The sequence below is a fragment of the Sitophilus oryzae genome, unplaced genomic scaffold (genome assembly GCF_002938485.1).
Source record: "Sitophilus oryzae breed Bouriz unplaced genomic scaffold, Soryzae_2.0 scaffold_1590_pilon_pilon, whole genome shotgun sequence".
Taxonomy (NCBI): Eukaryota; Metazoa; Arthropoda; class Insecta; order Coleoptera; family Curculionidae; genus Sitophilus; species Sitophilus oryzae.
This window is the reverse complement of record NW_022146270.1, coordinates 2039931-2067840: the sequence shown is the minus strand read 5'-3', so window position 1 is coordinate 2067840 and position 27910 is coordinate 2039931. Positions and strand designations below refer to the sequence as shown.

Below are 27910 nucleotides of genomic sequence, written 5' to 3'. Positions count from 1 at the left end.
CCAACCATTTCGAAATGAAGCATGCAATTTTTATTACACCCACTATCCTCCACCAGATATAAAGTTTCGACCGAAAAGATTCTCATAATAAATCTAACTTTACCTGTATATCTATAACGTATTTGACATGCGTCAAACGTCCGAAATAAATGGCAAAATTTCTCGTTTTTAACGTAAACGTTTCATTCTAAATTTTGTTATGTGTTTGTAATAATCAGTTTCGCATAAAAATTCACCGTTATGGAGAAAATTGCCACCGAGAATCTGTTCCTGTTGGAGTTTCTAGTGGACAGCGTTACTTTGGATCCGAAATGCGACTGCGAAGCTCCCCCTGGAGAGACATGCGTCTCTTTCCAGTTTCTGGATAACGCGCCTTTGGACGTGTGCGAGGCGGATTTCAACCCGAAAAGAAGCATTAAAAACGATAGAGGATCGGTGAAGAGCGGGAAAAGTTGCTTGTTTTCGCTCAGTCCAGAACAAGCGACGGCAGCTACAGAGCAATTCGACATAGCTGTGTCGGTAATGAGAAAAATGCAACCGGGATGGTTGCCAGAGACTGTCGAAATAGGTATTTATCGTATCTATTTTACATATGTATTTGATTCTCTTATTTTTTATGTGTTGGTTATTATTTGGTGTTCCGCATCATGAAAGATTCTGGCAAAGCTCGGATGTGATGAGCCAATGGACAAGGGGAGTCTTGGTCTTGTTCCCTTGTTTTTGCACCAAATTCTTGCAACTCTTGACCTTTTTTATTAGAATTTTACTAAAGGCACTTTCTACATAGATAATATTTAAATAAATAGTATTTTAAGTAATTTTAAATGTAACTTTAGTGAAAGATATTCTGATAAAAATGTTTATTCTTTTATTATACAGGGTGTCATAATATTCCGTGGACATAGAACTACTTCGTATTTTTGGAATCAAAATTAGTTCATTGGACACAATTTAATTCTATACAAAAATGCTTTGTTTGTCCGTTAAAGTACACCAAACTTTAAAAAATAAGCACATTTTTTCAAAAATATTTTAAGAACCGTTATTCCGATTTGAATGAGATTTTGGATGTCTATGTTTTGCTAAGTACTTTAACATTTATTTGAGTTTCACAAAAATCGAGGAAAAGTACGGGAAGGGTGAACACTACCTCCACCCCTGCATAAATTTTAGTATCAATATTTTCCAACTCAACCAACGCCCGATTTTTTTTCGTAAAATTGTCCTTAAAAATAATACGTTTTAAATTAATTAACGTTCGGGTTTATTTTTGAGTGATGCACTCTAACGGACAAACGAAGCAATGTTGTATAAAAATAAATTATGTGCAATTAACTTGTTTTGCTTCAAAATATGTGTAGTTATTCTATGTCCACAGAATATTGGAACTCCCTGTATATTTTGTAGCTCTGCTTTGGAAAAATAAATTCTCCAAAAATTTATTTTTCAAAAACTATGCGATATTGCGTTCTTTTACAAGAAACAAAAAATGTAGTAAATACTAGAGGGACCATTTTACAAAAAGAAAATCTATCGTCGGTGGAGTTGGAAAATATTTATACCAAAATTTGTGTAGGCTTGGGGGTAGGTTTCACTCTTCCTGTACGTTTTCTTGGTTTTTGTGAAAGTCAAATGTAAGAAAATTAAGTTAAACAAGAAACAAGCACGATTAAAATCTACAATAATGCCGAAGACAACGCTGCCAAATGAAAATAATTTGAAAATAAACTAAGAGTAAACATTTCAACAATCAAACATAACTCATCTACTACTATTTACTGTTTCAACAAACCCTCCTTTGATAAAAGACAGTTAATAGTAATTGTAGTAATAATATCACACTAAACTAACCTTAATTTTGTATTCTACAAGCTTTATTTAAATGATAAATATACGCTCAATATTGTCACTTACGAGGGTTATTTTTTTTTATTTTGCATATAGGTGTAGAAAAAAATTGGTCAAGTGCGAGTCGCACGAAAGGTTCCGTACCATTCATTATCTATACAACATTAGACAGTATATTATTATAAACTTTTTTTCCGATTTAGCTGAAATTTTGAATGCGCGTATAAGTAATTTAAAAAAAAATGAAGAAACACATTGCTAAAAATTGTATTAATAATAAATATGTAAAAATTAAAATAGCTGAATTCGGCTAGAATTCGAACATGCATTACTCCTCCGGCTCCAACGTCATAGCAGCGTAAAGTCCAAACGCTGTAACCATGCGGCCACCGAGCACCGACGACTTGGAAGATTCTATGTAAAATTCTTACTTGTAAGATAATGTTTAGTGAAAGTACTTTTTTATCTATAAACATTTATTTAATTCTGTTTTTAGTATTTGTTCTTATAGCGGCAACATAGATACATTATCTGTAAAAATTTCAACTGTCTAGCTATAACGGTTCATAAGATAGACCTTTGTGACAGACGGACGGACGGACAGCGAAGTCTTAGTAATAGAGGGTTCCCGTTTTTACCCTTTGGGTACGGAACCCTAAAAAACAGTAGATAGCTTTTAAACACTACAGTATTCTTTTTGGAAATATTATCCACGAAGAAAAAGGCATTTTTGTATCCGTTGGAACCAATTCTGAAAGCAGTTATTCCACTCGCTTGTTAGTACCTTCAAAATTGCGTTTTTGAGGGCGCTGACTGCATTCTGGGACTGGAACCTCTGATTTAGTTTATTCTTAATTTTTCGAAAAGTAAAGATTATCAATATGTTTATAGGACTTAGATCGGTACTATATGGAGGATGGTCCAACGATTGGATGCTTTGTTGCTTTAAAAACTAAATTTTTTTTAAGCTGTGTGGGAACTTGGATTGTCTTAATAGAGGATCATTCGTCGTTGAGGGTTGAATTTTCGAAACTCAGCAATTACTTACGCAAACAAATTGATATGTACCAATCACTATTCAGCAATAACAGTCTTTTGATTTTGCACGAATTGTTGCTTCATGACCCGCTTTTGAGACAAATTTAATGTCGCCATCATCTTTTTGGAAACACTTCGAGCACGGATAACTTTCGTCGGCTTTGGTTCATCTCGGAAGACCCAAACAGCCGATTTACGTCTATTTTCGGGTTCATAAGAGTAAATCCATGATTTATCACCACTGACAATACTGTAATATTTTTTTTCTGCGTTAAACCGGTGTAGAGTTTTTTGACCCCAATTGACTCTAATTACTTTCTGTTCTTCCATCAACAGATTTTTTGAATTGAAGAAATGCCCAATGATGCTTCAATTTCACGATATGTGACATGTCGATCTTGTCGATCAGCTTACGTACAGCATCGACATTTTCCTGGGTAACTGCCGTCGTTGGTGGATCTGTTCTGGGCTCGTCGCTAAGAGTAATCTGTCCGCGTTTAAATTCTCCATACCAACGAAAAATTGTCGATTGATGTGGTGGTTCATTACCGAAAACGGAAACCAATTCGGCAATGCATTCTTGTTGAGACAAGTGTCCTCGAAAATTATAAAAAACTATCGCGCGAAATTTTTCTTGGCTTAATTTCATTTTTCGACTGACTCAACTTGAAAAATTCAGTTATACAGCTTTAAACGAAGGGGTCGTAAAATTTGGTGTTTAAGTTAACTAAAGATGACAGTTAATTTTAACATTTGATATATGTTGACAATGTTACTATGTTTACCGCCTACTATGTTTCTATATGCAAAATATAAAAGACAACTCTCGTATTATTTAAATTAAAATTGCGTTTCATTTTGATATGTCAAATATCTTACGTTTTCGAAAAAACTTTTTCTAATCTATTTTTCGGTAGGTGTTACGAGAGACGCTACCCTGTATATTATCACTGGAATAAAAATAATTATACCGGGTGCGTCTCGAAAGTGGCTCACCCCTCACCTATAACTTTTTATTTTTTCAGATAAAAACGAGATTTGGTGTGTAGTATATGACATAAATTAGGATTGATTGACATATTCAATTGTTTTCGGTCACTTCCGGTTTCACCGGAAATAATTACAACTTTTGATTTTTAAATGGCACCATCCATATTTTTTTACTTTATTCGATAGAAAATGACACTCTGAGAATAGACATATCATATGTCAACTTTTGACATTTACTCATATGGTTTATTTGAAATTATAACATGCTGTTCATAACGACAATTTGCCTTGAAATACCAAAAATGGGACCAGGAAATGACTACAACTTTTGATTTTTAAAATGGCATCCTCGGTATATTTCTACTTTATTCGACAGAAAATGACCCTCTGAATAGAATGACATATCATATGTCAATTTTTGACATTTTTGCATATGATTTATTTGAAATTGTAACATGCGGTTCATAACGACAATTTGACTCGAAATACCAAGTGTGTAGTACCATATTACTCATAAAAACATTCTTTTTCCGCAAATATGTTAATTAGCCACCTTCGTTCCATTTGAAAAAATTGAGATATGATTAAAAATACGATATGGGCATCTTTTAACCGGCCAGGACAAGACACTAAAAACATTAGACTATCAAATCTATTTTTCCAAGGCTCCTTGATTAAAAATTAGTGTTTTTAACACAACCATGGCACTCTAGATTGAAATTTAAAATGCAATTTGTTTTTGAGTGAATATGTCAAAAGGTGACATATGATATGTCATTCGATTCAGAAAGTCATTTTTTATCAAATAAAGTAAAAAAATACGGGGGTGTAATTTAAAAATCAAAAGTTGTATTCCGGTGAAACAGGAAGTGACGGAAAACAATTGAAAACATCAATCAATCCTAATTTATGTCATATACCAAATCTCGTTTTTTTATCTGAAAAAATAAAAAAGTTATAGGGGGTAAGCCACTTTTGAGACGCATCCGGTATAACTGACAACTGAAACGTTTTCAGGTGCATCTGTTATATCCGTATCCAATTTATTCAATGAGTTGATCAGCAGCGTCGAATTATCTGATGGCAGCTCTCCCACAGCCAAAACACTGAAAGACGTTTTCAATATCAGCGATCCATCAAACGCCAGCACTGTAATAGGGAAAATCAGTGTTTACATTCGCATGTCGTGTTTTGGAAAGCTCATCGTGACCCAATTTCAAATGAATTTGGACGACAAAAGTGTGTTATTTAAAGACAAGGAAGGAAAAAGTTTATATAGGTATAAGAAGGCTGGTAAAAAGGGTGGACAGCAAGGTGGGGATTTGCAAAGAGGGTAAGAAGGCTTTTGAAATTAAAACATTATTATTGTACATGGTGACCCATGTACTGAAATCATACGCAGAGCTGCAACAAGTCAGTTTTAAAAAGACTTAGGTCTTAAGTCGTAAGTCATTTCTAAAATCAAAACTATTTAAGTCTTAAGTAAAGTTCAAATGATTTAAGTCTTTGTCTTAAGTCTTTGACTTAATAAGTAATTTTATTTCAAGTCAAGTCAGTTTTGTAAAGACTTAAATCAATATAACGTTATTTAAATCGTTTTTATGACTTAAGTCTATATTTTTGACTTAAATCATGCAAGTTAAGTCAGTAAAATGATGTAAATCAATATAATTACCCTCAAGTCAAAACAACCAGAATCCAATTTAAAAACCTTTTTTAAATATTAATATTAATTTTCTTGTATTACCAATTAGCGATTTTCTTACTAAATATCATATTATTAATTTATACAGATGAGACTAAAACCACATAAAATAAAACGGTTAATTTTCTGAACTACAAACACAAAAATATGTTTTTTTTTTATAAAATTTAACAGACTTTTTTACAGAGATGTCATCGAATACATGTCTATTAAAAAGTGGTGATGTGTTTTGATCACTATGTAATATATCGATGACATAACCTAAGGGCTGGAGGATTTTAAGGTACTCTTCAATATATTCATGATAAATTTCTTTCGTTCGTCTTTCGGGCTACATAACGGAGTCGGTGATTCACTTGAAAGACAACAGACTCACTACGCACGCGTAATACGACAAATAATCAAAACCGGCTCCGAAAAACTATCATTTTATTTACTAGTGGTATTGAGCATTGTTTTTTTTATTCTGCTGCTTGGCTGCCGCCTAACAGTTTAAAAAGAAATGCTGCTGTTAAAAATGTATTATAAAAATATACAAAAATATGGCTTAAGCCTTTTATAAAAAGACTTTAATCATTTTGATGACGTAAGTCTTTTTAATGATTAAGTCTTTTCTAAAGAGACTTAAATCTTGTTCTATTTCGGAATAAAGATTTAAATCACAAATCATTTTCAAAAAGACTTTTCAGTCTTAAGTCAGCTTTCAAAAATGACTTGAAATCAAATGACTTAAGTCATTAAAATGATTTAATTCAAAAAAGACTTAAGTATCTTCGTTATTAGTAAAGAGTAAAGATAGGACGAGGCGATTTGCATAAACCTGTCCTGCTTTTTTGGCAAACTGAAGATGCAGTAAACGAAATAAAAAGTAACTTTCACTAATAACGGAGATTGTATGATTTCAACTATAATGGGACACCCTGTACATTTTACTAAATTAAGATGATTAGACCACACTATTTTATATTTTTTTATTTAATTTTTTAATAATTTAAAATGTTGTAGTGCGACCCTTCTCAGTCACCCATTCTCAAGTCCTATCCTTTTCAAAAAGTCTAGCGACTTGGAGACTGAACCCCGCATAATAGCTCTCTGTCAATGGCATATCATTGCCTAGTACTGAGAACCGCATATTTGTCAGAGAACATATTTTATATCGTTAGGTCTTGATAATGTTACTAATTTGGAATACTATACAATTTGTTGCATCGTCGACCTGAACAGGAAATGCCATTTAATTTTGAAAATGATGAGTTTGTGCCATTTTTCAAAAAAAAATTATTTGAAACTTTTTAAGAAACTCCTTAAAATCAAGCAAATTGTTCATTTTAAATAATTTATACGAATTCTTGTTCTTGAGTTATGACAGAAAAATACTAAATTAGGCGAAAATTAAAGTTATGTCACAATATGGCAAATCTACTATGATTTTCTTCTACATAGATCTGTCAAAACTATCCTAAGTTGTATTCTCTATAAACATGTATTTATATAGTTTATGTATTTCATAGATAAGTAAACAATTAACTCTGCTTCTTTTTTGTAAATGTTATTTTAAAGTTTTCCCTATAAAATAGAGAAACTTTAAATTAAAATTTACATGGGATTTCCTGTTTTCAGATCGGCGATGCAATAGTCTGTATATTTATAATCTATTTGTGAAACAACCATTATATCCAGACATGTTCTGCAATATGGTATTTCGTGGTGTCGCCCTCAGAGTAAGGTGTTGCCTAATGATATATTTTTCTGATACTTTTTTAATTAGTATGAATAAATATAAAGCTCTTTAGTCGTGCTAGTAGAAATCTCGATATATAAATCTCCCTCTTGTAATAAGTCTTGCTCTGACCATTAAAAACATCAATATTAAAGGCAATGTTAGTCCAAGAAAATATATTATCACCATTGTTTACCACTTTCAAACCACTTTATTACTTACCACTTTCAAACAATTGCAACAAGCAGTAGAATTATATGATAATTAATGTAATTATTCTAGATACAATTCAACTTGTCCCACCTCACCCTGTCTTCGACCAAGTGGTGCAGGTCCTCAGGAAGCGTTCAATCCACGTTACGGCTCCATGCCCAATGATTTGTCCGGGTTTCCCAATACGAACACGAACGGACTTGGACAATATGCTGCCGGTTGCCCGGCCGGTTGTCCGATACAGCAGCCAGGCGGATTCCAAAACGGCTTACCGGCGAATAACATGATGACGCCTTGCAATGAGTGCGGATACATACCCAACGCGGCATGTTTACCTCCTGGAGCTGGCATGATGCCTAACGCTTTTGATATGGGACCAGTAATGCCGCAAGTTCCCGATGGAAATTATCAAGAGATCGGAGCCAGTTTGGGCGGGAACTCGTTAACCATTCGGGTTCATAAGGACAAGGGCAAATTGGAGCAGGTCGATCCAAACGCGCCGGATTGTACTTGCGGAGATGGAGGAGCGTTGGCTATTTCTGGAAAAAGCCAAAATCAACAGGTGAATAATTGTAAACACAAATTTATTTTTTTAAAATTTCAACAGTACAGGGTAGAGATGGGCAAAGATTAAACGAGTCGTTCATTTGAACGAGTATTAAAAATGAATCGTGAGATTCCATTCATTGCTTGCAATACGGTTTATTCAATTGAATCGTGGCCAGCACGGATCCATAAAACTTGAACGATGAGCCGTAAAAAAGAATCGTGAGTATTGAATCGGATAACAATGCGATCGTTGGTTCAAAGTGTCGTGAGAATTGAATCATTGCTTACAATACGGGTTGTTCAATTATTGAATCGTAGCTAGCACGGATCCATAAGATTTGAACGCTGAGCCGTAAAAAAAATCGTGAGAATTGTATCGGATCACAATGCGATCGTTGGTTCGAATGGTCGTGAGAATTAAGTCATTGCTTACAATACGGTTCGTTCAATTGAATCATGGCCAGCACAGATCCATAAGATTTGAACGATGAGCCATAAAAAAGAATCGTGAGAATTGAATCGGATCACAATGCGATCGTTGGTTCGAATGGTCGTGAGAATTGAATCATTTCTTGCAATACGGTTCGTTCAATTGAATCGTGGCCAGCACGGATCCATAAGATTTGAATGCTAAGCTGTAAAAAAGAATCGTGAGAATTGAATCGGATCACAATGCGATCGTTGGTTCAAAGAGTCGTGAGAATTGAATCATTGCTTACAATACGGTTCGTTCAATTGAATCGTGGCCAGCACGAATCCATAAGATATGAACGCTGAGCCGTAAAAAAGAATCGTGAGAATTGAATCGGATCACAATGCGATCGTTGGTTCGAATGGTCGTGAGAATTGAATCATTTCTTGCAATACGGTTCGTTCAATTGAATCGTGGCCAGCACGGATCCATAAGATTTGAACGATGAGCCATAAAAAAAATCGTGAGAATTGAATCGGATCACAATGCGATCGTTGGTTCAAAGGGTTGTGAGAATTGAATCATTGCTTACAATACGGTTCGTTCAATTGAATCGTGGCCAGCACGAATCCATAAGATATGAACGCTGAGCCGTAAAAAAGAATCGTGAGAATTGAATCGGATCACAATGCGATCGTTAGTTCGAATGGTCGTGAGAATTGAATCATTTCTTGCAATACGGTTCGTTCAATTGAATCGTGGCCAGCACGGATCCATAAGATTTGAATGCTAAGCCGTAAAAAAGAATCGTGAGAATTGAATCGGATCACAATGTGATCGTTCGTTTCTACGGCGCGGCGCTGGCGGTGATATAGGCATAGAGTCAGGCACCAATATTTAGACTTGAACAAAAAGCCCTAAACAAACATCAAGGGCATAAAATGCAAACGATAAGAAAGTTATTTACAAGAAAAAAAAAATATTTATACTGTGCTTAGTACGGGAGTATCTGTAAGGTATTTAATTTTCACGTTAATATTTTTGTTAAAATAATATTACCGACTATAAACCATTAAGTGTGTGACTAAAAGACGAAATCGTGCTTTTATGCAACTCCAAATAATAAGAGGCCAACAATATGGCCTCTGCTCAATATGATAAGAAAAACGGCGTCAGCGATGGTTATAAAATGAAGACCGCTGTCATTTTATATATAAAATTATATGGGGAATGTCATCGATGTTCATTTCCAAGCCAACTGGAAGCCATTTTTTTCGATCAAGAAGAACTGTATATTTCTTTTTCGGATCGCTTAAGTAATTGTCCGACCAAATTATCGCGGGTAGTGCCAGTTACGATTCTGGTTTTTATGAAACGTAAATTGTGCGTGTGATTCGTTGAAAAAGACAAATGAACGAATCGTAGAGATATATGAGAAATCATCGGTCAATATGAGAAATTGAATAGTTTGATTCGCTAAAAAGAATCGTAATGCCCCATCAATAGTACAGGGTGTTTAATTATCGTGTATTATGTAATTTGTAGTCAATGCCGCCAAATGGAAGCTGATGCAGCTGATGCTGGCTTATATAAAATCCTTCCTTCCTTTCATTTTCGTGTGTTTTAAGGGTTTCTCATTTATGAGTAGAGATACAAAGATGCGGTTTTCACATCACTAAGCTACTTTTTTATGAAACTAGAGATAGTACAGACAGATTTGTCCTAGCCCTTTTGCTTACTGAAATACACGGCGAATTTGAAGTTATTTAATTTTTCGACTTCTCTCATATTTCGGTTTCTTATATCTTATCGAAAATGTGATAACTGGGCATAATAGAGCTATTCACGTAGAATTCAGTGGCGTAACTAGATTTTCATTGGGAGCTGTTATTCTTCAAGTATGACTCAAATTTATGTTTTTTACATGGGATATTCTCTATATAGTTCTTTTTTTTACATTGAAATTTGAGAAAGGAACTCCTAAACACTAATTGAAACCACTAATTTATTCCAGTACTTTCATGGTTCTGAATGAAGCTTAAGAAATAAAAGTTAATTTTTTCAAATATAAAATAAGTATTTCAAACGCTAAATGTTCTGATATTTATTAATAATACCTCCCATTAACAAAATATTGGGAAATTCAATATTTGAGTAGATATTTTAGTTAGGATGCTTATAATAGTCTCGGAAGTCAATTTCCGTTTCTTAGTAAACTATTTCTAGAAATAGCTGATAAACACAACAGATATCCTAAATTTTTGTTAAATACTAAACCTTTTCTTAAGTAGCTTAGGTATAATTATGGATTTTGCAGATAGCACGATTTTACTTGTTTGTTTTTTACTGTCAATTACGCGGCCCTGGTCTCATACCATAGTCACATTAGATTTCTACAGGGTGAATATGAATAACAAAAAATGTTAATGTCTTCTTCAAAAGCAAATATCTCCAACAAAAATAATGCTAATGAGATGAACCAAAAAACAAACTATCGAGAAAGGGTGTATCTAGATGATAAAATGATTAAATTTCTGCTGTTTTAACACATTCTACAGGGTGTTTCAAACTTTCGCCAAAATATCAACATTTTGTTTTTCTTCATATAATTAACAGATTTTATTATTTTTAATTAATTAAAAATTAAATTAATAATTTTTTATTTTTAATTTAGAAAGAGATCAAATACTTTGGCTACATACTGCTTAAAAAAATCATCAAAATCGGCCCACTATAACCAACCCATGTGGCACAAATGTGCTTAAAATGGTTATATAGAGTGTTATATAACAATTCATGATAAATATTATGTACTATTTTTTAAGTGCTTTATAAACCCTAATACGATAGTTATAAACACGAAAAAGGCGCAGGTTTATAAAACAATATACTTATTTAGAAGTACGTTAAAAACTCTCCGATAACCGCTTACAAAATAATATTGAGTACATTACAAAATATTTATAAAACTGTTTTATAAAAGATTTATAAATATTTAAAAAATAACATATTTGTCTCAGTTAAAATATTTTTCTAGCATGCATCTGCATTTTGTTTTTTAGTTATCAAGAATAAAATTATAATATCGTGTATTTATAGTGACCAAGATAAAACTGATTTTTTTTTTAAATGGCAAAGTACACATATATTCTATTTAAATGACAGATATGGCTAATTTAAAGAAAGATGCAAATTGTATAAAAGTATATCGCCTAAAACGCTCCAGGTGTCAAATTTTTCTGCGAAGCAAATTTTAGTGATATTATATATCCATATTTGTGGAAATATTTTAAGGCGCTTTCGTTTTAATAAGATTTTGCAGTTATAATAAATATTTAATTTTTAGGAAATTACTGCAAAATTACCTGTAAATTGGAAAATCGACATTCTTCAATATCCGATATTATTGGAAACTAATTCGTTTCTTATAAATACGATTATTTTGAATTAAATTTCGATAATTTTGTTTTGCAAATCCCGACTCGATAAAATGGCCGAGATACAGTCGTCCAAATTCAACATAAAATCATGGCGTTGACTAACAAAACATTTTTGTTGCTCAGGGAGCAGTTATACAATTAACTTGTTTTACAATGATGCTATACGGAACATATTTGTTTTATTACTTAAAATAATGTCGGCAAAATACAATTAAATTCGTCTATATATTCCGGTGCTGTCACATTTACAACAATAAAATTATAGACGTGTGTTTTTAACTTCGCTAGTAGGTTCATCAATACTTAAAACATGGGAAGACATTTTAAAAAATTAAAATTTTCATCGATTTTTCTACGGCAAATAATTAGAAAAAAATACATAATTAAACACAAATTTTACTTTTAATTATACTTGCAGACTTTATTTTTATTCTGGCAACATTGGATGACTTGGAAAATCAGAAAAAACGTGAAAATATGGTTGAATTTTTTCCAAGTTCTAAAAATCAAAAGCGTTTCTATGCTACTATAATTTCGTTTTCATTCTTTGATAGATGGTTATTATTAATTTTGATATGATTTTGATTAACGTCAGATTTTTTGATGTTGTTAAAATACCACATTTTCCGATAACTACTATCACCCTTTCCGTAGCATTGAACTAAATAAATTTTGTGCTTCTTTAATATTTTAAAATAACAAAAAATATAACCTTAATTAAAATTTTAGCAACGACAATCTATTAAAGTATGAAAACGAAATTATACACTCACCGGCAAAAAAAAAACGGCCACTAGAAACTAATCCCAATTTCAAAGTTGGATTTCTCGCGAACCACTAATTAGATTTTGATGATTTTTTTTAATTGTAAATTAATTCCTTCTTAACGGACGCTACGTCAGAAGTTTATATTCCGAATTTATTTTGAGCATATACAGGGCACAACAATAAGACGAAGTTTTTTGCCCGAACTTTGTAACACCCTGTAGCAGGGTTGGAAAAAATCATGATTCTTAAAAAAAAAATAAAGAAAAGAGATTTTTTTGATTTTAATTCAAAACAATATTTAAATCGGATTTCCAAATGACTAGGACTTATTTCCAATTAAAGTCCTATCCTAAATGGCTAAATCTTTATAACACTGAGCGATACCGATAACATTAACAATTCTATGGCGCGTGTCATTTTTCCACATCGGTCACCAATATATTCCGCAAAAAAGTCGCTCGGTTCAGATCAAAAGGATTTTTTTTCAAACATCTCAAAAGTATTAATTTTTGTCATTTTAACGGCTAGGGATAAAAGTAAAGAACTGTTAGGCCTAAGCACAAAAGTATAAAAATATATTATAAACTGATATTAAGTGTCAAATTTAACGAGTGTAGAAATTGTTTCTCGATTACTGTTTGTATTATTTGCAATGTTTGAAATTGATTAAAAAATTATTTGTAATGTTTAAAAAAAATAGTGTTTTATTCGGAGTAAAAATGTACTTTTTGTGCTTCCTTGTAACGTCGGAATAGGTTTACGATGGTCATTCAAATGTACAGCATCGTCAAAAAAAGTATAATTTCTACTCTTAATAAAAAAATACACTATTGTTCGGAAATAGTCTTAAATCGAGAACGAAATTAGTATTATCTAATGTCGAAGTGTAAAGTACTTACTACAAATCAAAAGATCGGTAAGAATTTGGAAACATACCAACGTTTCAAAAAAAAAATATATATAAAATGACATATTTTCTGACAACGATTATAAATTTTCGGGAATGAAGATATAGTCTCTATATCAGAAGAACCTAGTTCTGCACTAGTCTGCGAATGATATGTATTCGAACAGCGAATTTTTGTCACATACATAAATTTTAAAATAAATCCCTGTGTTTAGCGGTCTTATGGATTCACACGAAATTACTTCAAAAATCGGTTCAACATTTAAATTGATGAATAGATATTTATTTATATAGTTTTATAAAATTTACAATTATTTTTCGATTTATTATCTGTTATATCTGTTATAGAAATATTTTTTATAGTTTTCTAGGATAGATTTTTATAATTTTTACAGTTATTTTTTGATTTATTATAAAGTTTCATAAGATTATTTTTTTGATTTAAATCACATGATTAAAATTAAAAATATCACTTGATTTAAATCACGATTTAAATCATGATTTAAATCATTTGATTTAAATCATGCCAACCCTGCCCATGCAACAGCTGTAGTAGCTATTACTAAATCAAATCACATTGTAGCCTCATCTTTTGTGAGCATTTTTTTTTATTCACGACATTATCTCTGTATTGGAGATACGCTGCTTTAAAATGAACATCTCGGAAAAATGCTTTGCAGGCAAGCAAAAAAGTGGAAGATTTTTAAAACCGCGATTCATCCGTGAACAGGACTTTAGTCCATTGCTCAGTATCCCAATTCACATGTAAACTCGCAAACTGAAGACGTGCTCAACGATGTCTTGGAAGTAGCTGGGGTCCTGTGGCAGGTCTCCTTGCAGACAAGCTGTTTTCTTTTAGTCTTGAGTTCTACGCACGGCTTGTAGCAGATGTTGATTCTGAAACGCTGTAATTCTACGATTTCGTAAAGTATTCAGGACAATAAAGCAATTTGTCTTCCGTTTTCTTCCAGAACCCACTCGCCTGCCCACCTGGTGAAATTTCCCGTTTCCATATACCGATTCCAGGCATCCTGGACTGTTTTTCGAGGTATACCCAGGGTATCGGACACATAACGTTGACTTCGGCCATCCTCAATTAAAGCCACATAACGAGCAACATCCGTCACAGATAGTGGCTTTTTTTTAATTTGACAACCGTTGTTGTCATATTACAAATACTCATAAATCCGTTTTCGCCTATGTCGCCTTGATTATTTACTATTTACACATGAAACTTTCTGCCTGCGAAGCATTTTTCCGAGACGTTCGTTTTAAAGCAGCGTATCTTCAATATAAACAGAGAATATGTCGTGATTGGAAAAACAAAATGCTCACAAAATATGAGGCTACAATGTGATTTGATTTAGCAATAGCTACTACAGCTGCTGCACCCTACAAGGTACTACAAAGTTCGGGCAAAAATTTTTGTCTTATTGTTGTGCCCTGTATATGCTCAAAATAAATTCGGAATAAAAATTTCAGACTTAGCATTAAGAAGGAATTAATTTACAATTTAAAAAAAATCATCAAAATCTAATGAGTGGTTCACGGTTCGCGAGAAATCCAACTTTGAAATTGGGACTAGTTTTTAGTGGCCGGTTTTTTTTGCCGGTGAGTTTTTTATCATAGAAACGCTTTTGATATTTAGGACTTGAAAAAAATTCAACCATATTTTCATATTTTTCCTAATTTTCTCTAAAACAGTATGGAAGTTTGGAAAAGTATAAACAGGATTAACTATTTTAGAACAAGCAAAAATTTTTATGTAAAATGCATTTTTCTCAAAATGTTAATAATAATAAAAAAGTTATTCCTCTTGTAAAGACAATCCGAGGACATACTGTATAAAATACAATACAAAAGAATTCACATTAATACATTCACAGTATATGAATTACGAAATATAAGTCTCTGGACACTCCATCACAAGTAGCAAAGTGGCAAAATACCCATAGGACTACAAGTAGCAAGTGGTATTTTGGTAATTTTAATACTCTATTTCAGGCATTCGCCATGCGTCCCGGCGTACCAGGAAACAGTCCGTTTTCCTTTCGAATGGGCCAACACGGCGACTCAGGCGGTTATGGACAGGGTGGCAACGTAGTTGTCAATCCACCCGTATGCACTTCTCCAGATGGGACGCAGTTTACAGAATTTTCGGATCCGAATAAAGAAATGTTCATTTTAAGGTCAGATAAAATAAAACAAGCACGTTCAAAAAAAGTTTCAAAATAAAGTTAATTTATACATTTACAGAAAACCGACAATGTACGATGTATAAATTACTTATCTAACCATAGTAGATTGTTTTTTATATTTTGCATATACAGGGTCCGGCAATAGTGCGTCGGGCATCTGTAGCTCCTAGTATAAAAAACTTGAGAATTTTGTTAAAGTGCAAACCTAAAGTATGTACCAGGATGTATTTTAGGAAAATATTTTAACTTAGGGTGGCTCAAAGAAAGAAGTGTGAGTGTATCGGGATGTTTTTTTTAACGGAACACCCTGTATATTATCGCATTTTTGGCTTCCTAAGACACGAGTAAATATATTTCGATAATTTCAGAGATATTAATAAATAAATAAAAATTATATATTTTTAGCCTTTCTTAAAAAAAATATTAATATTACAAGAACTGTCCTGAAAACAAAACTGTATTAGGTATTTAGTTTAGAGGGTCTATAATTACTTTTCTATAAATATGGAAATTGTAAATCATACAGGATGTTCAAAATTCTAACCAAATTTTATAAAATATAAAATAATTATTCTTCGTTTTTTTTAAAGGAACACCCTGTACATTATTGCATTTTTGGCTTTCTTTCAGATCACTTTATATAAGCGTAAGATATGAGTAAATATATTTCCATAGTTTCAGAGATATTAAAAAATAAATCAAAAATATAAATTTTTCATCCCTTCTTAAAAAAATTATTAAAAATACAAGAACTGTTCTGAAATCAAAACTGTATTAGGTATTTACTTTAGACTTTAGACGGTCTATTCTTACTTTGCTATAAATATGGTAATCGTAAATCATACAGGATGTTCAATATTCTAGGCCAAACTTTCTAAAATATAAAATATTTTTTCTCTCACCCTGTATATTATTTTTTTATTAGACGGATAGTTAAAAAATGAATATTTTTTATATTTAAAGTATTTCAAAGTTTTTAGTTCTGCAGGTACACGCAGTATTATTTCATATGGCGCTTTCAATGGTAAAATACGAGGGAAAATGCCATATGAAATATAAAACCGGGAATATCTGCAAAACCGTTAAATTTTTTTAAAAGATACTCTAAATGCAAAAAATGTTCATTTTTTAATTCTCCATCTATTGAAATAATAATATACAGGGTGTTCCATCTAAACAAACGAAGAATAATTATTTTATATTTTAGAAAGTTTGGCGTAGAATATAGAACACCCTGTATATCTTAATTATAGTATATAATATATCTTAGTTATAGTTATGTACTTAGTTATTTTACAAATTAATTATAGTATACCATAAATACAGAGCAATGAACTCATCTATTTAGACATTGTATTAAATCATAGATAAACAAGAGCAAAATTCTAATAATTAATGTTTGTTCTTTAATAGCAATAGGTCTCATTGGATTTTACAACTAATTAGCTACACCTATTAGTCATTATAATTAGCACTATTTGGTTTTGGTGCAAACATTATTACGAACTTGTGAAGTGACATAATCCTAATAATAATAATTTATAAATGTTTGTACATATATTAATTTTGTTGGTGTCAAACATTATAAAAGATTAAAAAAATTATGATCTTACCTCCTACACTGGGTTAATTAATTGATAGAAAATGTGATACAACTAACTTAGGCATAAAAAATAAAGAACAAAAAATTCTAAATCGAACTAAGTACAGTGTACACCTTGTTAGTTAGCACAGATATGTCTGTTAAATATATGAGTGTGCCAAATCCTTCTAATTTTTCAGGTTTTATTCATAAAAATTTTTTGTATATTTAAATTTGACAAAATAAAACAATTTTTAACATAAATGACATCTTTTATAGCAATGTTTTATATGTTAATGATATATCTACAAGTATTTAAGATAAATCTGCTTCAGATTAAGCTAATATGTATACTGGCAAATTGATTATTAATAGTTAATTTACAGCATGTCGCAAATTTATACGTAAATTTGAATTAGAACAGCTATATATCAATTTCGCAATGAAAAAAAATCAAACTGGTTTTGATAAATTAACATAACTATTAATTAAAACCAATTACAAATTTCATAGATAACAATCAGCAGTTTATATCTCATTAAACTTGATATAAATTCCCTGAACTTAGTTCTTTGATATTCTAATATACAGAGTGGTCCGAACTGTATTCGGGAAACTTCGGCAGTATGTTTTGCAGATAAAAATTAGTAAAAAGGTTCGTATAAATTTAAGTCCTAAAATGCTTCGTAGATACAGGGTGTAGAAGTTCTATTTTTATTTCGATTTTTTCTAAATAATTTCTGAGCTAACGCCGATATTTGGATGAAAATTGGTATCTGGGTGGTTTTTGACATGAAAAATTTGATTTCGATGTCAATATGACTTGTACTGTCGGGGGCGCCACCTACATATTTTTTTATCTGTTTTGAGGGGTAATAACTTTTCGTTACATGCTAATTAGTAAAAAAATATACAGTTCCGCCATTTTTTACGTAAGAAAGCTCTTTTGGTAAAAATCGCTACGAGTAATGATTCTCAAGATATTTGGAATTGAAATAGTCAATACATGTCATAACTGAAAAAAATTATTAATGTTGACTGGATAGTTTTAGAACAGATTTTAGTCTGAAATAATAAATTTGAAACACTCTTTTGTGCCAAAGATTGAACAGAAACGAATTTATGATTAGCTTAAAAAATAAAAAGTTCCCAAATTTATCGTTTTAGTCCAAATAACTATCTAGCCAACATGTTTATTTTTTGTCAATGATGACATGTCTTGACTATTTCCATTTCTAATAACTTGAAGACGGTCGCTTGTAGCGATTTTTACAAAAAAAACATTTTTTATTCGTATTTTAAATTTTAATCTAGAGTGCCATGACTGCCATGGCTGTGTTAAAGACACTAATCTTTAATCAAGAAGCCTTGGAAAAATAGTTTTGATCGTCTAATGTTTTTCGTGTCTTGTCCTGGCTGGTTAAAAGATGTCAAAATCGTATTTTTAATCTATTCAAGTTTTTCAAATGGAACAAGGGTGGCTCATAGAACAAGGGTGGCCCGTTCAATAATTTGGTACCACACTTTGGTATTTCAAGTCAAATTTTCGTTATGAACCGCATGTTCCAATTTCAAATAAACCATATGCAAAAATGTCAAAAGTTGACATATGATATGTCATTCTATTCAGAGTGTCATTTTTTATGGAATAAGGTAGAAATATACCGATGGTGCCCTTTAAAAATCAAAAGTTGTTGTCATTTCCGGTGAAACAGGAACTGACCAAAAACAATTGAATACGTCAATCAATCCTAATTGAGCGTCCGGATTGCACATCGACCTTAGCGCGTGGCCGCGGGCAGCCCAGTAGGCAAGCGAGACAGCGACGCGCCGATTTAACAAAATAAATAATTTTAAAATTCATTAAAAGTCATTTCGTTAATAATTATCGTATCGTGTTGATTTTTGCATAGAAATACTCATGAGTCTTTAGCGCTTCCGACAAGCCTAAATAACTGGATTATTTTTTATATTTTCGATATGTTTACATTGCCCGAACATATTATAACTTTGATATAAAAATCTCTGTTATAAATTTTAAAACTAACAGATACGAATACTATCATTTAATTAGTTATACATTTAGTTACAACATATTCAAAATTTAGGTCTATCGGTTTATGCTAGCAGTAATAACGAGTATAAATAAAGAAATGGTCAGTACAACGCTCGCCGTTTTTAGAGCATGTTCAGCTTTGGTTTTAGTTTTAGCGCTATTTTTACAGAAAATAAATTCTGAACTTTGATCAAATGACAAGAACATTATCATTGCCGATATCTCCTGGTTATAATGTAGTTCTTTTTTTAAAATATTGCATTGTTTTAGCTTAAAAAAACTTGAATTATGCGGCTTTTTTGCGAGAGCTAGAGGCGCTGCGTTAATAAAGAGATGGCTATGTACGTCAATCGAAAGACAGTATTTGCGATAGTCTTTTGTTTATACGGAGTATAGAAAATTTTTGCCACAGCTTGTTTACTACCAGTAGTATTTATGCGTTTTTTTTAAATTATTTATTATTAAATAGAGGGAAATGCGACCGAAAAGAAAGGTCAAAAGTTAGTAGAAATCCGGATAAATGGAAGTGAAATATTTCCAAAAAATCTCGTGACGAGGTAAAATTACATTCTCTATTGTGGCTATGGTTTCTAACTAATTGAATGATAGTATTCATATCTGTTAGTTTTAAAATTTATGACAGAGATTTTTATCTCAAAGTTATAATATGCTCGGGCAATGTAAACAAATCGAAAATATAAAAAATAATCCAGTTATTGAGGCTTGTCGGAAGCGCTAAAGACTCTTGAGTATTTCTATGCAAAAATCAACACGATACGATAATTATTAACGAAATGACGGCAGGTTTAAAATTATTTATTTTGTTAAATCGGCGCGTCGCTGTCTCGCTTGCCTACTGGCAGCCCAGCGGCCACGCGCTAAGGTCGTTGTGCAATCCGGACGCTCAATTTAGGTCATATGAGTCCCCTAAATGCAAAACTCGGTATTTGACGAAATTTTGAAAAGCGGGATTTTAGCGCCATTCCCTTGCTTATCATAACATGCACCTTATCTGCTAGTTAGTAAGTTGCTAAACTGTGTATCTGTATGTTAAAAATACATTTGAAAACAAAGCTTAAATGCAAAACTCTGTATTTGCTCTCACTTGTCAGATGCAAAACTGTGTAAATGCAATTGGCCAATGGCGTTGCGCCTTATGTGGTCGCGTGCATTATTAGCTTTTTTCGTTTTCCTGTTATTACCGATTCTGAACCGTCCTAGAATTGTGATGCGTATGCGCAGAAGGAAATATGAAGACATTATTTCATTTGCGCATGCGCTGGAGAGTTCTAGGACGATTCAGAATCGATAATAACAGGAAAACGAACAGACCTATTATTTTATCTGGATTTGGTAAAGGGCAGTAGTAATAATTACCATCGCTCGTGTTTGCCATTCTTCGTTAAAATAAAAATTTGTGAAATTGGCAAAGGTAGAAAACGAACAGTAAACAGAGAGATGAAGACGGCTTAATTATTATGGAAGAAGAAAATCCAGAACTTAGAATCTAAGCCCTTGTTGTTTGGAACCTGTTTCCTAAAGTGCCTAAGAACCTGCATGTTTTTTAGTTTAGAAAAGTTCGGTTAGTAGTTAGAAAAGTTTCTTTTTTCGGTTCTTGTTTGTAAGGATTATTATTATTCCAAGGACTTGGAATTTGGAAGTTTGCTTTTCAAAGTACGCACCTGTTTTGTTTAGTTAGTTAGAAAATATTTTTTTGTGTTAAAATATTTTTTTATATTATTATGTCTAATAAATAATGTTTTAGCACTACTTTGTGCCTTCAATTTAAAGAAAATGGGTTTAATCTGAAAGTAATTTTTAAATTCCACAAGTATATATTTATGGGTATGGGCAATTTTGAGTAGCAAACTGGGTATTTTCAAAACACAGGTGCAAAACTCGGTTTTTAATTTTAAAAGTACATTTTTTAGTTTTTGGTAGGATTTCAAATTAAAAAGAATAGTAGTTTTAAATCGATATGACTAGAGTTAACTAAAACCAAGATTTAAAACAAATCCATATGTATTTTAATAACTGACAAATTTTTTGGTTTCCTGAATATTTGCGTGACTAGCAAATACCGAGTTTTGAATTTAGGGGACTCATATACTAATATACCAAATCTCGTTTTTTTATCTGAAAAAATAAAAAAGTTATAGAGGTGAGCCGCTTTTGAGACGCATCCGGTATATATACTGGAATGGAATGATACTTATATTTTGATTGCCTAATTCTAAATTTGTTAATCCATAAAATTCTTATCAATATGTAGCAACCAAATAATTTTTATTTTTAGGATATCGTCCCATTATTTATATTAAAATTTTGAATTACATCGCTGAATTAATGATGCCCTACTCACAGGGCATACTACGCAGGCAAATCTGCGTAGTAGAGTCCCTGTAGATTGTCGCGTGTGTAGTTTAATTATTTTAAAATAATTTTTAACTACTAAAAGATTTGATTGGCGCTAAATGTAGTTATGTAGCACTCCCTACAATCCCTGCCCTATCACTATACTTAATTTTATCATAAACGAATGTGCTACAACTAACCTATATTTTTCCAATTTACAGAATAGGCAAGAAAAGCGAAGGTGTCGATAAGAAAAATAATTTGGAACTAGAACTTCAAACACCAAAAGGTCCACCGTTGAAACCTATTCCGAAAAAAGAAACGGTAAGTTAAATGACATACCGTATAATTACAAAATGCCGATTAACCTTAAACTACGAAATCTTCTAATCGATATCAAGAAATATCAACTAAAAACTGATACTTCTCTTTAGGAAACAATACGAACACAAATAGGAACACTCTATATATTAATTAATTTTCGGATTCTAGAAAAAAATAAAGGTGTCTAGAAAAAAAAGGGTCTAGAAAAAAATAAAAGAAAAAATTAAAGAAGCACTAGAGAAAAAAAAATGGAAAGTTTTTGACATACTTAAGATTTTATAAATTTTAATTAAAGAATAAAATTTAAATTTCAATAAAAGCTACCTAAGTTGTAATTAGCCCTATATTTCTTATATTTAGTCGGAAAGTTATACAGGGTGAGGCGAAATTAATGTTGAACATTAGTCAGTTTTAAAAGCAAGTTACTCTTTTATTTTAAATGGAACGTCCAGTATATTATTCCGCTATTCAATGGAGAGTTCGTATCTATTCAAAATACAAAATACTATTAAGGCTATGTAACCTCCTATACAATGCGATATATTTATGATAATGATTAATATTTATGAAGAGATGCGACTTCCTCTAGGAGTTGCGAGACTTTCTTGTTAGTCTAGAAAGCTCCTAGTCAGGTGCTAGAGCGATGAGTTTTTTACGGCTAATAAGCTATATTCTACACATAGCACTAAAAGAGGTTCTAAAAAGAACAATGTACGGCTGCAAGGTCTGTTAGTAAACATTTTTAAGCTTAAATTATCACAACACTATTTATTTAAACCAAAAACTCGTAATACAAAACTAAGGTATCAAAACGAATGACAATGTCAGGAAATAAATAAAGAAATGTGGTAACTTGACATTTTTTACAGCAGAGCTACCACCTGAATCCCCAGCGCGAAATTAAAATTCCAGTTAGTCAGCACAGTGCCGAATATGTCCATGGTTGGCAACATGGCAACACTGAATTTAAAAATCGCGCCCTCGATTATGTAACTAAAAGTTTAATTGATATCAAATATATACAAGGTGTCCCAGAAATGAGTGCAAGTATTTTAACTGGTAGTATAGTACAACCCCAGAAACACACCTATGAGGTTTTTTTCGCAAAAGAAAATTTTTGAAAATTCGAAATTTTTTGGGAATTTTTTTAGTTTTTAGTTTAATAAAATAATTTCTGATAATATGGCAACATAGGTATTAGATTAAATTTATAAGAAAGAAAATCCAGAAAAGATCCAGTGGTTTTCAAAATTTTAGCAAAAAATCATTTTTTTCGGAAATTTTCACTCAACTCCGTTATTTTGGACTTATTTGAAATACGATAAAGAGAAAATGTGTTTCTTTTAGTGATGTGTTCGGTATTTAAGTAACGCGATTTTGGAGCCGTATTTTTTTTTTGTAACGCCGTGTCGCGCTCCACAACAAATGGGGAACCTGTTACTGAAGAACGACGATCATAATGACGTCAAAATTATAAATTATTTATAATTTGTAAATAAATTATTTATAATCGCTCTTGAAGTTAGCTTGAACCGTAGTAACCGCATAGCGACGTGTTTAGCTCCAGAGCCGTCGCGATTTCGTCGGTCGCCTACAATAGTTACTGGAACTGTATGTAGCGTCGGGCGATCTCGGTGGCGACGTGTTCGCTCCAGCCGTCGCGCTCCTAGAGTTGTAGTTTCTTGTCGCGTAACTGCTGTAACTGGGCAAAACACATTCATCAATTCAATCAATATTAGTTGGACAAAAAATATTGATATTACGATAGAACCTTAAAATAATAATTAGTTCTCTGCAAAAAACTGATTACGATTGTATGTCTTCATTTGTTTTGTAACAAAGAAATGTCTTAATGTCAGGTCATTAAGGTTATCTAAGTGCAAAGAAATACAATTTTCTAATAAACATATCAGCAGTTCTCTGAACACTTCAATTTATCTAAAAATAAATGCGTACTTCCTCGGAGAAAACTATTTCAAAATGGTTTGATTCTTTGTGGAATTTTAATGGATTATTAATTATACTGCACACAAAATTTGCTTTTAAATCTTATAGAGAGTAGACAGTCATTAAACATTTTAATTTTTTTTATTCTAATCTATTATCTAATTGGATATATTATATTAATATACTTTGCCTCAATAAGTACAGAGTGTAATACAGGGACACACCCTGTATTTAGAATTCACCATACAAATACCAACAGTGTATGGGTTGCGAGACTAGCCCGTAAAAACCCGCTATACGAGTAACAAAATCATATTGTATATTTGCTGTATTCAAATGTTTTCTGATTCAAGGGCAACGGCCTAACTACGTTGAAACACCGGTTCCCATTAGAACACCGAAGTTAAGCGACGTAAGGCGATACTAGTGGATGGACGGGTGACCGGTTCGAAACTCTGTATCGTGCTGTTAATTGTCCAAGGGAAAAGTGTAAAATCTATTGATACACACTGCTCATTCACGCCGGTTCGAGGCCGGATGAGATCGGATATCTCGTGAGTAAGAGTTGATTTAGACACTTCCTAAGTCGGTAGGCCATTGACCATGATATGGCTGAGGACCGCGGTTCGGATTCCGCGTAAACAAAGTAGGCCCCGTCCAGATTAGCCCTGGCAGCAAAAAGGAGACGTTAACTGAAATCTTTACTTTACTTTTTTCTGATTCAGCAATGAATACAATCAAAGGTTCGCGTCGTATCAGTCTCACTGAATCAGTGACATATTCAGTGAAACTGAACGATTAAGGCACGTAAGCACAAGTGTTCGCTTAAACTGAACAGTATATTTAAACTTTCACGTTCATTATTTATTCAGTCTAATTGATTCAGTAGATTATCAGACTTCTTCAGTAGCTATCATCATGCACGTTACTTTTTGTCAATTTTTTTTTAAGCATATCAATAAACAGTGCAAATACTCGGCCCAAAGGCCCCATATACCCTCCTTTCGGTAGACGACATCCAAAGAATGACAGAAAATACAATTTGCCTGTGAATTAAAATGACAGACACAACTGGCACTGTCAGGGATCCTGTCAGTATTGTAGATTGTATGGGAGGGGAGAAGATAATCATCGCGACCTTGTATATCTTTTGGATCTTCCTTTTCTGAGTTATAGCTGATAATACAATCCCAGGGCTTTGACAAGTATCTGAGCCAGTATCTGAGACGGGTTTATAGAGGTTACTTCTCCAACTCCGATATTAGTCGTACCAAAGTTTATAGAACATTTTCCTCACAGAATCTACATTCGCCGTTGTTTCTTAGCTTTAATCTACTGAAGTGTTCATTGAGGAGAATCTTTGATTTTTCTCGGGCCCTGAGAAATTTCTTCGAGTTTCTTAGGCCGTTGGAAGATTCTCATTCCAGGTTACGGATGAAGTCTACCAGTTTCTTCAGTTATGCTTTAAGTTGGTATCCACCTGGGAGGCAGAACGATTCTGATCCAGTTAATGGAGTGTTCGCTCCTTTTCTAGCTAGATCGTTTGCTTTTTCATTATCTTCCAGCCCTTGGTGAGGTGGAACCCAGTGTAGGAGGATTTTATTTTCTTTAAAAAATGTCTATACCTATGTGGCGAATTCATCTCTCCAAAAAATCCTATATGGGTATTTCGCCACTGCAAGAAAATCTACAAAATAAAATAGTGATTTTGTGTAAACACTGCTGGCGTTAATCCAAACGGAACCTACTTGTCAGCAGTTAGGTTTACAGATATACAAATTAGCCTAACGAACAAAAAAATGCTTAACGTTTCGGAAAGTTTATTTCTTTCCGTCGTCAGAAGCAAAAAAAAATACAAAGAATAAAGTAAAAAAACTATTTAAATATTTAAATTCAACTATTCGAGAACACTTTAGTTTTTTAAAACAGATACGTCTACAAAAACCGTTGACATTCTGTTAAAATTACATTATATCAAGTTAAACTTCAAAATTGACAATTACTACCTGATAACAATTACTTAATAAGGTAAAACCAAAAAGCTCCAAACTTTCTGTATGATTATTTTTAATTTTTACGTATGTTATGTTTATTTATGTTATGTTTTTTAAAATCAAAAAGCGATTGCCATACATTACTAACATCTACAGATGCATGAGCAATATATTTATTTTTATTAGATTGTATTAAAAAAGCGTCTTTTATTTTTCTTTTAGAGGCTATCGCTTCTTTCATTATCATTATGGCGTTATTAAAATTTATTCTGTGCCCTGTGGCCCATGAATGCTGACAAATCTTAGATTTGTGAAAATCTCCCTTTCTTAAATAATCTTTATGTTCTTTAATTCGAACATTAAGGGACTAGATAGATGTTTCACCAATGTAAAATTTATCGCATTCACATGGTATTTGGTATATTACATTTTTTGTTTGTTGTTCTGTATTCACTGGTTTAGTATGTGATAAAATGGATCTAAGTGTATTTTGTGTTTTGAAAGATGTTCGTATATGTTATATTGTTTTCCTATCCTTATTTTTTCCGAAACGCCTCGTATGTATGGAGTTGTAAGTTGTATATATTGTGTACTGTTATCATTGTGTCTATGATTTGGGGTTTGTATTTCGTTTAATGTTTTGTCAATAAAACATGGTGGATAGTGGTTTTTATTAATGTATTTTTTATGTGGTTTATATCTCTGTTTAGTGAAATGTCGTCTGAATATATTATTTTTGCCCTATCATATAAACTTTTTATAACCTTTTTACACTTATACTGTGATTATTATTTTTTTTTATTTTCTTTGCCTAATTTGTTCAGCTTCTCTAGGCATTCTTTGGCCAACTTCGAATTGATGGTTACTGAGTTGATCGCTTTTAATGCTGCTTGATTATCGGATAAGAAAGCTATTTCTTGTTTCCTATAGTTCCTATCTAAGATAAGATGTACGCATCTTTCGATTCATCATTGGTTCGGAGTATTTAGTTTTCGGCCAAAATACTCATATCCCTGTTTCTGCTTTGGTTTTGAAAATTCGGTATACCACGATATAGTATGGTTTTTAACTGCTGAGCAAACGTTTCTCTCTTCCAAATTTTTTGTTGCTCAATATTACAGAAAGGTGATTCTTGAGATTCTCACTAATACCAATATTCTTTTAATTTAAGGTTGAAACTCAATACGATCCAAAAGATGTAGGTGCTGATGATACTGCGAGTAAAAAGAGTAAGGGATGCAAAGGTAAAGGAGGTGGCAAAGGAAAAGGAAAGAAGAAAAAATAAGCGTAACTGATATCATCTTTGATTTACTGACTATATAAATACATTTTACCTAAAAATATACTAATCTGATATACTTCATCGCAAATTATTATACTCTATTTGTATTCATATTTTTTAAATAATAAAAATGTATCATTTAAGGGTCTTCTTTATTTAAATTTTTTATCTCCAAATATTATACTTAGGGTTTCTAAACCGGGATCCGGGGATCGCGAAATCCCGTGATCCCGGTATATATTTATCCCCGAAATCCTGATAGTAAATCCCGGGATGTCCAAAAATCTCGAAAAATTTAAACGCTTAATGTAAAATGACTCGACTTTATACAGTTTAGTCTTTCAAAGATCATATTTTATTATACTAAGCAAAACGTCAATCGTCAATATCTAAAAATTAAAAGTATATAAAACCTATAGTTCCGTGTTTGCTATATTTTATAATTTTTTGTAGCAAGAATTTTATTTTTTTTTTAATTACAAAATTTGAATGTTACTTTGTTTTGTCTATTTTAATAAAGTTCTCTAAAAGTTTTCTCATTTTCTGTTTGATATAAGTAAATGCATTTTTATTAAGTATTTC

At 32.1% G+C, this 27910-nt stretch overlaps 1 protein-coding gene across 1 annotated transcript; it reads left to right on the top strand.

The window, feature by feature from the left end:
• On the top strand, positions 1-27471 carry LOC115879917. The gene is made up of 6 exons (XM_030896973.1): positions 1-568; positions 4894-5209; positions 7584-8076; positions 15595-15779; positions 22003-22105; positions 27218-27471. Exons 1-6 carry the CDS (start codon positions 241-243, stop codon positions 27329-27331), a joined length of 1539 nt encoding a protein of 512 aa, XP_030752833.1. The 5' UTR covers positions 1-240; the 3' UTR covers positions 27332-27471.
• The last annotated feature ends 439 nt before the right edge of the window (positions 27472-27910 follow it).

Coding starts and splice junctions, on each gene's coding strand:
- LOC115879917 (XM_030896973.1), top strand. CDS start 241: ATGGAGAAAATTGCCACCGAGAATCTGTTCCTGTTGGAGTTTCTAGTG. Junction 8,077..15,594: donor GAAAAAGCCAAAATCAACAG/GTGAATAATTGT, acceptor ACTCTATTTCAG/GCATTCGCCATGCGTCCCGG. Junction 22,106..27,217: donor CTATTCCGAAAAAAGAAACG/GTAAGTTAAATG, acceptor TTTTAATTTAAG/GTTGAAACTCAATACGATCC.